The sequence below is a fragment of the Danaus plexippus genome, chromosome 8 (assembly GCF_018135715.1).
Source record: "Danaus plexippus chromosome 8, MEX_DaPlex, whole genome shotgun sequence".
NCBI lineage: Eukaryota > Metazoa > Arthropoda > Insecta > Lepidoptera > Nymphalidae > Danaus > Danaus plexippus.
This window is the reverse complement of record NC_083542.1, coordinates 5,212,833-5,226,105: the sequence shown is the minus strand read 5'-3', so window position 1 is coordinate 5,226,105 and position 13,273 is coordinate 5,212,833. Positions and strand designations below refer to the sequence as shown.

The following is a 13,273-nucleotide window of genomic DNA, read 5'->3' as shown; positions in this document are numbered from 1 at the left end:
CGGTGAAAAGCGGGGAACTGCGAATCACCGGTTTGGACGACTCCGTCACTAAGGAGGACGTCCTCGCTGCGGTCGCTCGGCAGGGCAATTGCTCTGTCGAGCAAATACGGGTAGGGCCGATCCGCTCCCGCGGGTCCTTCAGCACCGGGGCTGCTTGGGTGAGGTGCCCAGGGGAGGTTGCCAAGTTCCTAGCCGAAGCCGGCCGCCTTTTGGTCGGCTGGAGCTCGGCACGGGTGACGCCGCTGGAGCCACGCCCTATGCGATGCTACCGGTGCCTGGAGGTGGGACATGCGGGCCTCAGATGTCCGTCCAAAACCGACCGCAGCCGTCTGTGCTTCCGTTGTGGCGGTGAAGGACACATCGCTGAGGCCTGCACGTCGGACGCGAAGTGTCCGATCTGTGCGGAGGCGGGAGTCGCCTCCAATCACATGGTGGGGGGCAAACAGTGCCACCCACCGAAGCGTAGGAAGGGTAAGGGGCCCGGAAAATCCTCGGTCCCCCCGCCCTCTAAATCTGCCGCGCTGGAGGTGCCCATGGAAGTGTAATGGCTTGCACAACCATAAGGTTCCTCCAGGCGAACCTGAACCATTCCCCTGGACCTCAAGACCTTTGCTTGCAGTCCATGGTGGAGTGGTCCATCGATGTGGCAGTTCTCTGCGAGCCGTATTACGTGCCCGATCGCTCGAATTGGGTATGTGATGCGGAGCAGTCTGTGGCGGTAGTCATCTCACCGGGTGCGCGCTCCTCTTCTCCTCTCTCTGTCATCAGAAGGGGAGAAGGGTATGTCGTGGCTCAGTGGGGCGACTTCATACTTGTGGGCGTCTACCTCGCTCCGAGGAAGCCCGTCGTGGAGATCGAAAGACTCCTCGACGAGGTCGGGGCTGAGGTAAGACGTGCGTCGCCGAGACAAGCAATTATCCTCGGTGACTTTAATGCCCACAGTACGGTGTGGCAATCGCCCGCTACGGACCCTCGCGGGGAGGTGGTGGAGGAGTGGGCTGCAGCGGCTGGCCTATCCCTCCTCAACCGGGGCAGAGCAGTCACGTGCGTACGACCGCAGGGCGAATCCATAGTGGACCTTTCGTTCGCTGCTCCTGCGGTTGCAACGCGTGTACGTGACTGGCGAGTCCTGGATGAGGTTGAGACGCTGTCGGACCACTTCTTCATCAGGTTCGAGTTGGCCCCACAGGATGGCTCTTCGTTCCGCCGCCGACCCGTCGGGAACGCTTCGGCGTTCCCACGGTGGTCCCTGACCGAGCTCGACAGGGACATGGCGGTGGAGGCGTCGATCGTCCAAGCTTGGACGATGCGATTGGAGCAGCCCGTTTCGGTGGATGGGGAGGCGCGCAAATTTCGCCACAGCCTGTGGCGGATTTGCGATGCTGCGATGCCTCGCGTCGCGCAACGCTCCCCCAGACGCCAGGTGTACTGGTGGACGTCAGAGATCGCGCAGCTGCGTGCGGCTTGCGCGGTGGCGAGACGCCAGTATATCCGACAACGGAGGCGGCACCCTCGTAACGAAGCCGTCGAAAGTCGGTTTCGTGACGCCTTCAACGGAGCGAAGAGCGGGCTTCAGCTCGCAATCTGCAGGTCGAAGGAGTCGGCTCGCGAGGAGTTGCTTGCGCGTCTGGACAATGACCCGTGGGGGCGTCCGTATTTCGGTGCCCGGAATAAGATCCGGGCCCAGACGGCCCCGGTCACGGAGAGTCTGGAGCCGGAGCTTCTGCGAAGCGTCGTGAGTGCCTTATTCCCTGCGGAGACGGCGCACTCGATGCTAGCGGAGGCTGGCACTTCACCCGTCGTGGGCCGAGCCCCGCCGTGCGCTGGTGGCAGCTGTCGGTAACGACCTCTCGCTCCCTGGTGTGATCATCGCCATGCTAGGGAGCGAGGAGGCGTGGGCTGCGGTAGCCTCTTTCTGCGAGGACATAATGTCACAGAAGGAGGCGGCGGAACGAGAGCGTGAGGACGATCCCCTCGCGCCAGCGCTCCGCAGAAGAAAAAGGGGCGGAAGGCGGCGCACACAAAGTCCACCTTCACCCGCCCCTGGGGGTGTGCGGCGGGCAGCCAGCGCGGGGGCGCTGCCGCCTGCATCACAGCGCACACCTCTAGCGATGGCCAGATACGGCCGTGCGCTCCGGCCACAACAAAGCCCTCCCCCACCCGGGGGGGCGTGAGGGGTCTGCCACAAGGCGGGCAATCGCCGGCGATGGGCTGGATGCAAACCGGATTCCCAGCTCCCCGTCAGTCAGGCGAGGTCGGAGCGCCACTGGGTTATTTTAGTGGGTATACCGGGAACCATTTCCCGGGGAGTCCCACATACCCCTCTCCGTCCCCCGACGGAAGGGGATGCGTAAGGCATTTTTTCCCAGTGCGCCAACAAAAAAAAAAAAAAAAAAAAAAAATGCTGGCACTTCACGCGGGCCGGACCGGGTGGAATTTATTCCGCCCGTCTCTCTGGAGGAACTCGAGGAGTCTCTGCGGCCGCTCAAAGCCAAGAAAACCGCCCCTGGGCCGGACGGCGTCCCCGGACGTGTCCTGGCCCTGGCCCTGGGCGAGTTGGCCGACTGGTTCGTGGAGATCCTCAACGAGTGTTTGAGATCGGGTCGCTTTCCATCGTGTTGGAAAGAAGGGCGACTCGTTCTCCTCCAGAAAGAAGGTCGACCTGCAGACTCGCCGTCTGCATACCGTCCCATAGTGCTGCTAGACGACGCGGGGAAGCTCTTCGAGCGTATCCTAGCTACCCGTGTCGTCGCACACTTAAGCAGCAACGGACCCGACCTGGCCGAGTGCCAGTATGGTTTTCGGGGTGGCCGGTCTACGATCGATGCCATCTCGAAGCTGAGGGAACTCGCCGATGATGCCGTTTCGGGGGGTGGGGTGATGTTGGCGGTGTCCCTGGACATCTCCAACGCATTCAACACCCTTCCGTTCGGTGTCATTGAAGAGGCCCTCAGATACCATGGTCTGCCACTTTACATCCGGCAGACCATCGGGTCCTATCTCCGCGAACGAGAGATCTCGTTCGTGGGGAGAGACGGTAGGGTCCATCGCCACGAGGTGCGCTGCGGGGTTCCGCAGGGGTCGGTCCTCGGGCCGCTCCTGTGGAACTTGGGGTACGACTTCGTACTTCGCGGCGCCCTCCAGACCGGGCTGAGCGTCGTCTGCTATGCGGACGACACGCTCGTCGGGGCCCAAGGCGTGGACCTGGCAGAGGCGACGTTGCGAGCTGAAGCGGGCGCCGCCTCGATAGTACGGCGCACGAGATGCTCGGGCTGAGGGTGGGTCTCGACAAAACCGAGGCCCTCCTGTTCCACGGCCCTCGAGCACGACCACCGCCGGGCGCCAGCATCAACATCTGCGGCGTCCGCGTCGAGCTCAGTCCCCGGATGAAATATCTGGGGCTGACTCTGGACGGTAGGTGGAACTTCCGGGAGCACTTTCGCGGTCTTGTCCCGAAATTACTCGGGACGGCGAACGCTCTCGGAAGGCTTCTGCCCAATCTCGGTGGTCCAAGCGCGACATGCCGGCGCTTGTACACCGGCGTGTTGCGTTCGATGGCGCTGTACGGAGCACCAGTGTGGGCCGGTGCCCTCTCGAGGCCGAACGTGGCGTCGCTGCACAGAGCGCAGCGCGTCATGGCTTTGAGAGTGGTGCGTGGATACCGCACGGTCTCCCACGAGGCGGCTTGCGTGCTCGCTGGGACGCCTCCCTGGAACTTGGTCGCCCAAGTTCTGGCGGAGGTGCACCAGTGGCGCGCACGAGCTCGATCCCAGGGTGTGAATCCGCCCTGGGATCCGGTGGATGGTTGGCGACGCTCCGCACACGAGGAGCTACTCCGTCGATGGAGGCGGCGGCTCTCCGAGCCAGTGGCCGGGTTGCGCACCGTGGAGGCGATTCGACCGCTCCTTAAGGAGTGGGTGGATCGCCGACACGGTTCCTTGACCTTCCGGCTGGTGCAGATCCTCTCGGGGCACGGTAGCTTGGGGCGGTATCTGTGCCACATAGTCGGAAGAGAGCCGACGGCGGCGTGTCACCATTGCAGTTGCGTGGATGATACGCCCGACCACACATTAGCGGAGTGCCCTTCGTGGGAAGCGGAGCGTCGCCAACTAATCACCGAAGTTGGCGCGGACCTTTCGCTGCCGGCCGTAGTCAAGGCTATGGTAGGTAGTGAGAGGGCCTGGGCGGCGGTGGTCTCTTTCTGTGAGGTTGTCATCTCGCGGAAGGAGACTGCCGAAAGGGGGAGGGAAGATGATCCCTCCTCGGCGCCGATGCGCCGACGTAGGCTGGGTCGCAGGCAGCGGGCTTATGCCCGCCGAATGCCTCCCCAGTGAGAGGAGCCTGCGGGTGTCGGAGGGGTAATCCGATGCCCGATGATCCAGGCAAATGGAGAGCTGCAGGCCTTACGTTCTGGCAGGCAGTTCTTGGAGAAGGAAGGGGGGTGTGGGTGGGGCCCACCTCTCCTACCGAAGGCGGAGTCCCCTTTTAGGGGCTCGTGCGTAGTGAACGGATGAATGGCAGGCCGTCCCCGTTACACTAGCTTACGCACTGCGCCGAGAACGTCGAGGTGGTTTTAGTGGGTAAAAATCCCACATACCCCGACCGGGTTCCCCCTCGGTCGGAAGTCTTTCAGAAGATTTCCCCTCGTTACCAAAAAAAAAAAAAGTATATACCCTAGGTAACTTAAGGAAGATGAAATGATTGTTCTGCACAGATTAATGGGTATTATTATTAAAAAAAAATATCTTCTTGGTCTAGAAGTAAGTATTTCCATAACTGTATATGTTCAAGTGTTTAAGTTTAAGTTTGTTCAAGTTAAAAATATATTTTTACTAATATTATATTTTTCATATACTAACATACATTTCTCATCTGAAACATTTATTAAAATTTGAACATCGCCGGGACAAAACCGCTGTATAGACGGAATGTCACGTAAGGATTGACGCTTTTAATTCAGTGGTATGAGCACCAGGCCTTGTGAACCTGAAGTTTCCTGATCCACACACATGTATTAATATGATAGTATTAATTTTCTATTTTACTATTTTATAATAATAAAATTATATAATATGAGAAAAATTTTCAAGATTTAATAATTTTAGTTAAACTATAATCATTATTATTATTATGTATATATCATTTCATAGTTTTCTAGAAACTTGCGGCTGACAAAAAAAAAACAAAATTATGTTTTGTGTAATATGTACAAGTTTATGGAGGCAATATGTGAGTTTTATATTCGTCCTTCAAGAAGTAGGTACCTTATATTTGTAATATGTAAATAATATATAATTTGTAGATAAATTTATTATAACCCAATAACATTTTATCTGCGCTCATTTGTTATCTGTAAATTTATTATTGAAGGAATTTAAATTTAAATTTCCCCCACAGATTCCGTTGAGGTACATATCGTGCATGTCTCTTCTTAATATTATGTATATTTAAAATAATATATAAGATTTGAGTATTTTTATTATTTTAAAACCTTTTTTATTGATCACAGCATAAAAATGGACGAAAGATCTGGACAGGTTAATATAGCATTCAGTCCTTCTCCGGAAAAACTGAATATCAATCCAGAACAAAACCCACAACAAAATAAAAAGGTAAGTATTATTGTACTTATATATAACTTTATACTAAAATATATCTCAAGGTAACTTTCTTAAAATTCGGTTCAGTTATATTCTCAAATATAATTATGGAATTTATTTTCCAAATTGCCATTAAATATAACATCGAAATTTTATAGAAAATAACTAATATAAGGGAGCGTCCAAAATGGGACAATCAATTAGAATTTCTTATGTCGTGCATCGCAACTTCAGTTGGTTTGGGTAATGTCTGGCGCTTTCCCTTCGTTGCTTATCAAAACGGCGGAGGAGCTTTTCTGATCCCGTATATAATAGTGCTATTCATCATTGGAAAACCCATGTACTATCTAGAAACAGTGCTGGGTCAGTTTAGCAACAGTAACTGTGTCAAAGTATGGGCACTGTCACCGGCGATGAAAGGTACGAGTTAAATAATTGATTATTCACTCATTGTCAATCTATTAAATATATAATCTTTATTTAAAATCTATTGTTGAAGAAATTGATCATCGAATTGACTTCCTAATGTTGCTATATTCATAAAGAGGTTTTATATATATTAACAAAGTCCCAAAGTGATTTAAAAACTTAAAACGTTCGACTTAATTCATAAGATCGCTTAGTGAAAATGCTCTCATACATAAAATTGACTATTCAGACATAAATATAGTTTATACGCAGATTGAGAGTAAAAACAAACTTTCAAAAGTCTTTGTTCTTCTGCGCAAATATTTATTAGAACCTAAATTTTTGACATAACTGACAATTTGCAAAGTATTGAAACAAGGTCAATGATAAAGATATAAGCAATAAAATTTTATTTGTCTATATAAAAAAACTTTATCGTGTTTATAGGTATTTTTTGTTTACAAATGTTTTTAATTTATTGCATACTTAGGGGTTTTATATTTCTGCAAATCGATGAATGATAATCATCTTCCTCATTACTGATAAAGACAATAAGATTTTTTGTTTACATCCAACGTACACAGATTGAGGAACATTTTTAATTTCTTAAGGACCACTTACAATTTTTTTATTAAATTATATTATTCGTACAAAATTTTTCGTTGTTAAACTTTGCTCTTCCTGTGTTTTAGTTTGTTATTTTTTAACTTTGTAGGTACCGGATACGCTCAAACGTTAGGCGCTATGTATTTGGTGTCATATTACGTATCAATTATAGCGCTTTGTTTCTATTACCTTGCTATGAGCTTCCAGTCCCCCCTACCATGGGCGGTTTGCGCTCCAGAGTGGGCTAACTGTGTACCATCAGGAGAATCCGTAAATATAAGCGAAATAGCTGGCAACCCCTTAAGCAGCGCTGAGCTTTATTTCACGTCAGTGGCAATTTTGTTCATTAAACAATCATATACAAATTAATCCAGTCGTAAAAGGAATTTTATTATTTATTTTATCTATACATATTTATTGTCCGATAACTTTAGATAACATACAAATAAAGATAATTAATATAACACATGAAATTATAAAAAAATGTAGAGGCTAGTACATAAATTTTTAATAAAATTAATTTAACTTACAGTCACACTGTTTTGAGGCAGTCTAATGGGATCCATAGCGGAATTGGTAATAAAAGAAGTAATTTCAACATACTTTGTTTTGTATTAATTAGCATAGTAAAAAATATGTTTGCCTTTCCCAGGTGTTCCGCTGTGGGATCTCACGCTATGTCTGTTCATATCGTGGGTTATAATTTTCTTGATCGTGGCTCGAAGCGTGAAGAGTTCAGGAAAAGCTGCATATTTTTTGGCACTCTTCCCATACGTTGTCATGATAATTCTTCTCATTAGGTAGGAAAATTAAATCATTTTGTCTTTTGAAATATAAAGGAATAATCTAGTTATTATACATTTGTAACAATTTCCAGGGCTGTAACTCTGCCAGGAGCTGTGAATGGAATATTGTTTTTTGTTACCCCAGTATGGTCTAAAATTCTTGAAATTCGTGTGAGTTTCTTAATATAATTTCTATAAATAATTTCTTTTCGGATTACACTATAATTATAAATAGTAATAATATAATATTGAACCCTGATCCAACCTCGTGAATGTCTGCAATCGCGACAATTATTTGCTTAAATATTTAAGAAATTTTGTACGTTGTTATAATAAATTGTGTTTAAATTTTTGTTCAATGATTTTAATTATTTAAATGAGTGTTTAAAATTCGTGCAGTGCATTAAATCTTTCCTATAAGTGAAACAAATGAAAAGTAACTTAAAATTTTACAAATTACATTTTCAGATTGTCAAAACATCCCATTAAATTTTTAAGCCCTTTTATATAAACAAATAATAATGCCAATAAAATAGCAAGTTATGATTTAGAATTTACATTCTAGGTGTGGTACGCAGCTGTTACTCAAGTATTCTTTTCTTTATCCGTATGTTCGGGCACACTGATCATGTTTTCATCATACAACGGATTTAGACAGAATGTATACAGGTAATTTGTTTTTGAAGTCTTTATACCATATTTTCTATAATTGAACAACCGGTGCGTCAAAAGATTAAGATCATTAAATTTTGTAATATCTTTAATTATCTTATTTTTCTATAATATAAAAATGAATCGCAAAATGTGTTGGTTAGAGCATAACTCAACAACGCCTGGACCAATTTTACCAATTCTTTATGTTAAATGTTCGGGGGAGTCCAAGACCATTCTTACGGCGTTAAAACCATTTTTACGGCGAGAAAATTTCGGATAATTGTTGGGAAAACCCTAAAACGGTCCTTTTCTTTTTCGCATACAAAAGTATTTCATTTGCTAAGTTTTGGCACGCGACATAAAATGCATCAGTTTTCACGTCAATAGATCTGTGAAACACAAAGCGCGTTATCAAAAGTGTTTTATTATGTTTAGTTATTAATTTAATATCTCTATTTTTTTAAAAATATTAAAATACATACTTCTATTATGTTAATGAGATAAGCACCGAAAAAAAAATAGACAAGAAACTAAAAACTCTACACCCATAAAACATTGGTATAACTTAAAGGACTTGACTCCAACTATATCGAATTAAAATTCTTTGGGGGTTTTAGATAGAAACTTAAAAGATCTACGAAGCAATTGTAACCGATTTGGTGGTGCAATGATTTTATTAGCAGGAGATTTTCTTCAAACATTGCTAGTGATTCGACAATCAACGTCAGCTGATGAACTCAATGCATGTTTCAACTCCTCCAATTTGTGGAAAGATGTCAAGGTATTAGGTACATTTAAGTAAATATATGCGTGTCGAGCTCCAAAATGACCAATCTGGAACATATTTTCTAAACAACTCATTGACACTGGTAAGGGCAAATTTTCTATAGACATGTTAACTAGCTGCATTAACTTTCCTTAAAGTTTTTGTCAGATAACTAGATCAAAAGATGAACATATTTAAAGGGTGTTTTCCAGATGTTGCTCAAAATTACAGAAACCATGATTGGTTGAGCGAACGAGCTATATTGGCAGCAACAAACCCGAACGTAAATGAATTAAATTTCAAAATTAACGAAAAAATTACAGGCGAACTAAGGATATATGAATCAGTTCATACGGTTACTAACCCAGATGAGGTCGTTAATTATCCACCGGAATTTTTAAACTCTTTGGATTTGCCAGGATTGCCACCTCACAATCTTCAATTAAAGTTTGAATGGGTAGTTATAATGTTACGAAATGTCAAATAACCGAGTCTTAGCGACGGCACACGGTTAACAGTAAAAAAATTACAGAACAAAATGATAGAAGCTAAATAAAGCTAATGATACTAAAGGCAAAGTATTAGGGAGAAGATGTTTTGATACCACGCATCCCAATGATTCCGACTGATGTAAGATTTGAGTTTAAACGACTACAGTTTCCATTGCGGCTTGCCTTTGCATAACCATAAATAAGTCACAGAGCCAATCATTGTGTTTATGGTATTAATACGGAAAACTCATGTTTCTCACATGGTCAATTGTATGTTGCCTATTGCCGTGTTGCAAAACCATCAGATTTGTTTGTCTATGCGCAAGATAACTGAAAAAAAAATTCGTATATCACAAAGCACTACAATGAAAATAAAACATCCCATTCGGTGTTCTGTAATGGGTCCCAGAAGGGTGGCCAAAATTAGTGGAAGCGAAGATACTTTGGTCATCCAAGCTAAACCTTCACAATGCCCAATCATTAGGGTTACGGTCCGGTTCAGAAGACTTTTTGCGCCGACATTATAATAAGTAGAAACAAGAAATAACCACATTCTAAATCGTTTTAACAGAACGAAGTCTATCGGGTCCGCTAGTTTAATAGTAAATATTTCTTATTAATTTTCAGAGATTCGATGATCGTCACAACTTTGGATACATTTACAAGTTTGATATCCGGAATTACAATTTTTGGTGTTCTTGGTAACTTAGCTTATGAGTTAAATTACGATGACATCAGCAATGTACTAGGATCGGGAGGCACCAGTTTAGCATTTGTGTCATATCCAGATGCCATCGCAAAAACCCCATTTCTGCCTCAGGTTAATAACATTAATATTTTATAAAATTATAGTATGTTACACGTATATAGTACATTACATTACAGCAAAGTTAATGTTCAATTTGCTCTATTGAAACAGTTGTTCGCGGTACTGTTCTTTCTGATGATGGCCACTCTTGGTGTAGGATCGGGCGTGGCTCTTTTGTCCACCATCAACACTGTGTTGTTGGACTCCTTCCCTCGCGTACCTACTCATTTCATGTCAGCAGGAGTTTGTTCCGCACTCTTCCTCATTGGACTCATATACGTAACACCGGTAAGTGAAATGTAAATATGAATATTATCCTACACTTTTTAAAATACAGTCCTGTTGAAGTCAATGTAACCAATCAGTAAAACTTCACCATTGTTAAACTAAAAACCCAATGTTGCTGTTTCAGTTTTTCATAACACATAAATAATTAATTCCTTAAGATGTAAATTCTTCTATTGTTAATTCTGTTTAAATCTTTGGACTAATTTTACTTTTCATTAAATTATAGTTATTTCGCAGCGGACATGACATCCAACGAATATTTAAAATTTTATAGTTGATATTTATAATTTGGTAGTAACGAAGGGTAACAGTAAAAATTTTATTATTAGATGTTTTAAGAAATGTACAACCCTGATTTTTAAACTGCTTATACGACATCATCTTTTGTCATAATTTATATAATTGTGATCGCGGATCATCAACTATCAAATAGCAGGCACTCTTTTTAAATATACATAAATTATTATTACTAAATAAACGCCTTTATTCCATAAGACAAACTCCTTAGTGTTTTCTCCACATAGTACTCAAGATTATAATTCGTCTAACAAGTAAATATATTGACATTGGCAAAATATTCCACGATTCCAGTGCAAATGAAAACGTAGCATAAAAAACAGCAGGCCCTTGGACATGTATATATAAAAACCTAATTTGTAAAGAACAATGCTTCTCGATAGCAATAAAACAATATCTACAGTACGTTCTTGAACCGTATTTCTAAACTGAAAGTTTTAAAAGGTTGTTATAAACCAAAGATTGCATAGAAAATCACTCCCTTTAACAAGAAATATTATGTTATTTTTACTATGTTTGCCAGTGTTTTAATGAATTTCTAACAACCATAAGTAAAAACTGCTTTCTACTATTTTAATTCTGGCAATGCTATTTAAGTTTTTTTTACGAGTATAATGGTCAAGAAAGAAAAAAAATAATTTTTTATCAGTGGATTAGAACGAATTTGTAAAGAATTGTTGCAACGCCGACATAAAAAAATCAATCCACTTTCTAATGTTTTTTTTTAAATATTAAACAAAACAATGATTCCAACTCGTGTTTAATGCTTGAAACATATAAGTAATACAATTAGTCATTAAATATTCATAAAAACTCTTGACATTCCTTTGAAATCTTCACCTTTACATTTTCTAAATGAAGGCGATAATTTTTTCATCATTGAAACAAATAGTTTCTGATAATAATAATGTTTTTTAACTGATTTTCATACAATTATTTATTATATAATTTTTATTTCATTGTTTTGCAATAATTTCAGGGTGGCCAATATGTGCTAGAACTTGTCGATCATTATGGCGGTACTTTTATGAGGCTTTTCTCAGCTATAGTGGAAACCATAGGGGTCTTCTGGATATATGGTAAAATAGTTTATAAATAATGAGCGCCTGCTGTCTTTATAGTAATATAGGTTTAAAGACTCATGTTCATTCACGTCAACGCCTCTTGAAATAATTTGGTGGTTATTTAATACAATTATTTTTGTAGCCTCACCCAACTTTTATCGGGAAGAAACATTAGCATAATAAATTATTAACATGCGTACCCAAATTTGCATCGATCAGTTGAGTAATTAATGCTCTTATTTTTTAAAAAACATGATCTAGTTGCTATTATTAGTTATTATCTTATAAGATATATGGATAAAATCTTTAAGAGACCTCTTTATGTAACAGGATTGGAAAATATATGTTTGGACATCGAATACATGCTCGGCGTAAAAACTTCCTTCTTTTGGCGAATTTGTTGGATGGTTGTGACACCATTGCTCATGATATTTGTATTTTTCTACGCCATAATTACTACTGACAAATTGGTCTTCGGTGATGATTACGAGTATCCCTCTTCAGCCTATCGTAAGTACCAAAAAACATCAACCGTCAAATGTCACTGTGAACTGTTTTTTTTGTCTATGAGGCCTTCGAATGGTAACCACGTATTGAGAACAGCGTAGATTGACTACCCACTTAATATATGACATGATCATTGCTACGGGATCACGATGGATTCAAAGAAATAGACATGTGGGGAGGCTTATAGCCGGTAGTAGGCGATGACTTTGACTAATATAAGGAAAATGAACTGTTCATGTTTAATTTAAACTATTTTCAGTTGCTGGTGATTTGCTACAGTACATCGGTATGGCTATGGTGCCCTTATTCATATTAATCGCTCTAAAAAAATACAGAACAAACAGTGTTGTTGGGGTATGTTGTTCATAGAAATAAATATTATAATTTTTACTACTTGTCTGGCGAAATTAACTTTCATGGTCAATACTTAAACATTTTGTGGTTTTTTTTTCAGACAATCCGAAATGCTTTCCGTCCAAAGGACACATATGGCCCCCAATCAGATGAGTTAAGGGAGGGTTGGGTAAAATTCAGACAAGAAGCAAAGACGCAAAGAAAGATTAAGCGCAAGAATTGGTTATATCACTTTTTTATTATACTTTTTAAAGGATACAGGTAAGAGAGCAACAGAACTGAGAACTTTGTTATGTACTTTAGTGTTATGAAGAATAAAAATATGTATAAATATATCAGGTTTTATTTAGTATGTCGAGAAAACTGTTTCTTATTATAAGAATATAATGTCTTTCCACTTCTATATCCACAAAAATTCTAAATTACAGAGGAATGTATATTATTCTTTTGTCATTTTTTATTTTTTTGCCTTTTACTCCGTAATCCCTAACCTCTAAAAATGTACATTGATGTGACAAAATAATATGTTGACAAGGAACTTCTATAGAATTGGGTTCACGAAAACTACAAAACATATATTATAATAAAAATTACATAACATGAAATACTTTTTATGTTATGTAAAGTAATATCCACTCACCATTC

General features: G+C 42.2%; 1 protein-coding gene across 1 annotated transcript; it reads left to right on the top strand.

Annotated features, from left to right (window-relative positions):
* The first annotated feature begins 5,459 nt into the window (after nucleotides 1-5,459).
* On the top strand, nucleotides 5,460-12,965 carry LOC116776624 (sodium-dependent nutrient amino acid transporter 1-like). The gene is made up of 13 exons (XM_032669861.2): nucleotides 5,460-5,612; nucleotides 5,759-6,020; nucleotides 6,724-6,940; nucleotides 7,147-7,190; nucleotides 7,267-7,414; nucleotides 7,492-7,570; nucleotides 7,965-8,068; nucleotides 9,938-10,130; nucleotides 10,230-10,406; nucleotides 11,683-11,782; nucleotides 12,098-12,277; nucleotides 12,534-12,628; nucleotides 12,729-12,965. The coding sequence occupies exons 1-13, from the start codon at nucleotides 5,517-5,519 to the stop codon at nucleotides 12,891-12,893; spliced, it is 1,860 nt and encodes a 619-aa protein (XP_032525752.2). The 5' UTR covers nucleotides 5,460-5,516; the 3' UTR covers nucleotides 12,894-12,965.
* Nucleotides 12,966-13,273: the final 308 nt, after the last annotated feature.

Coding starts and splice junctions, on each gene's coding strand:
- LOC116776624 (XM_032669861.2), top strand. CDS start 5,517: ATGGACGAAAGATCTGGACAGGTTAATATAGCATTCAGTCCTTCTCCG. Junction 10,407..11,682: donor GACTCATATACGTAACACCG/GTAAGTGAAATG, acceptor CAATAATTTCAG/GGTGGCCAATATGTGCTAGA. Junction 12,629..12,728: donor GAACAAACAGTGTTGTTGGG/GTATGTTGTTCA, acceptor TTTTTTTTTCAG/ACAATCCGAAATGCTTTCCG.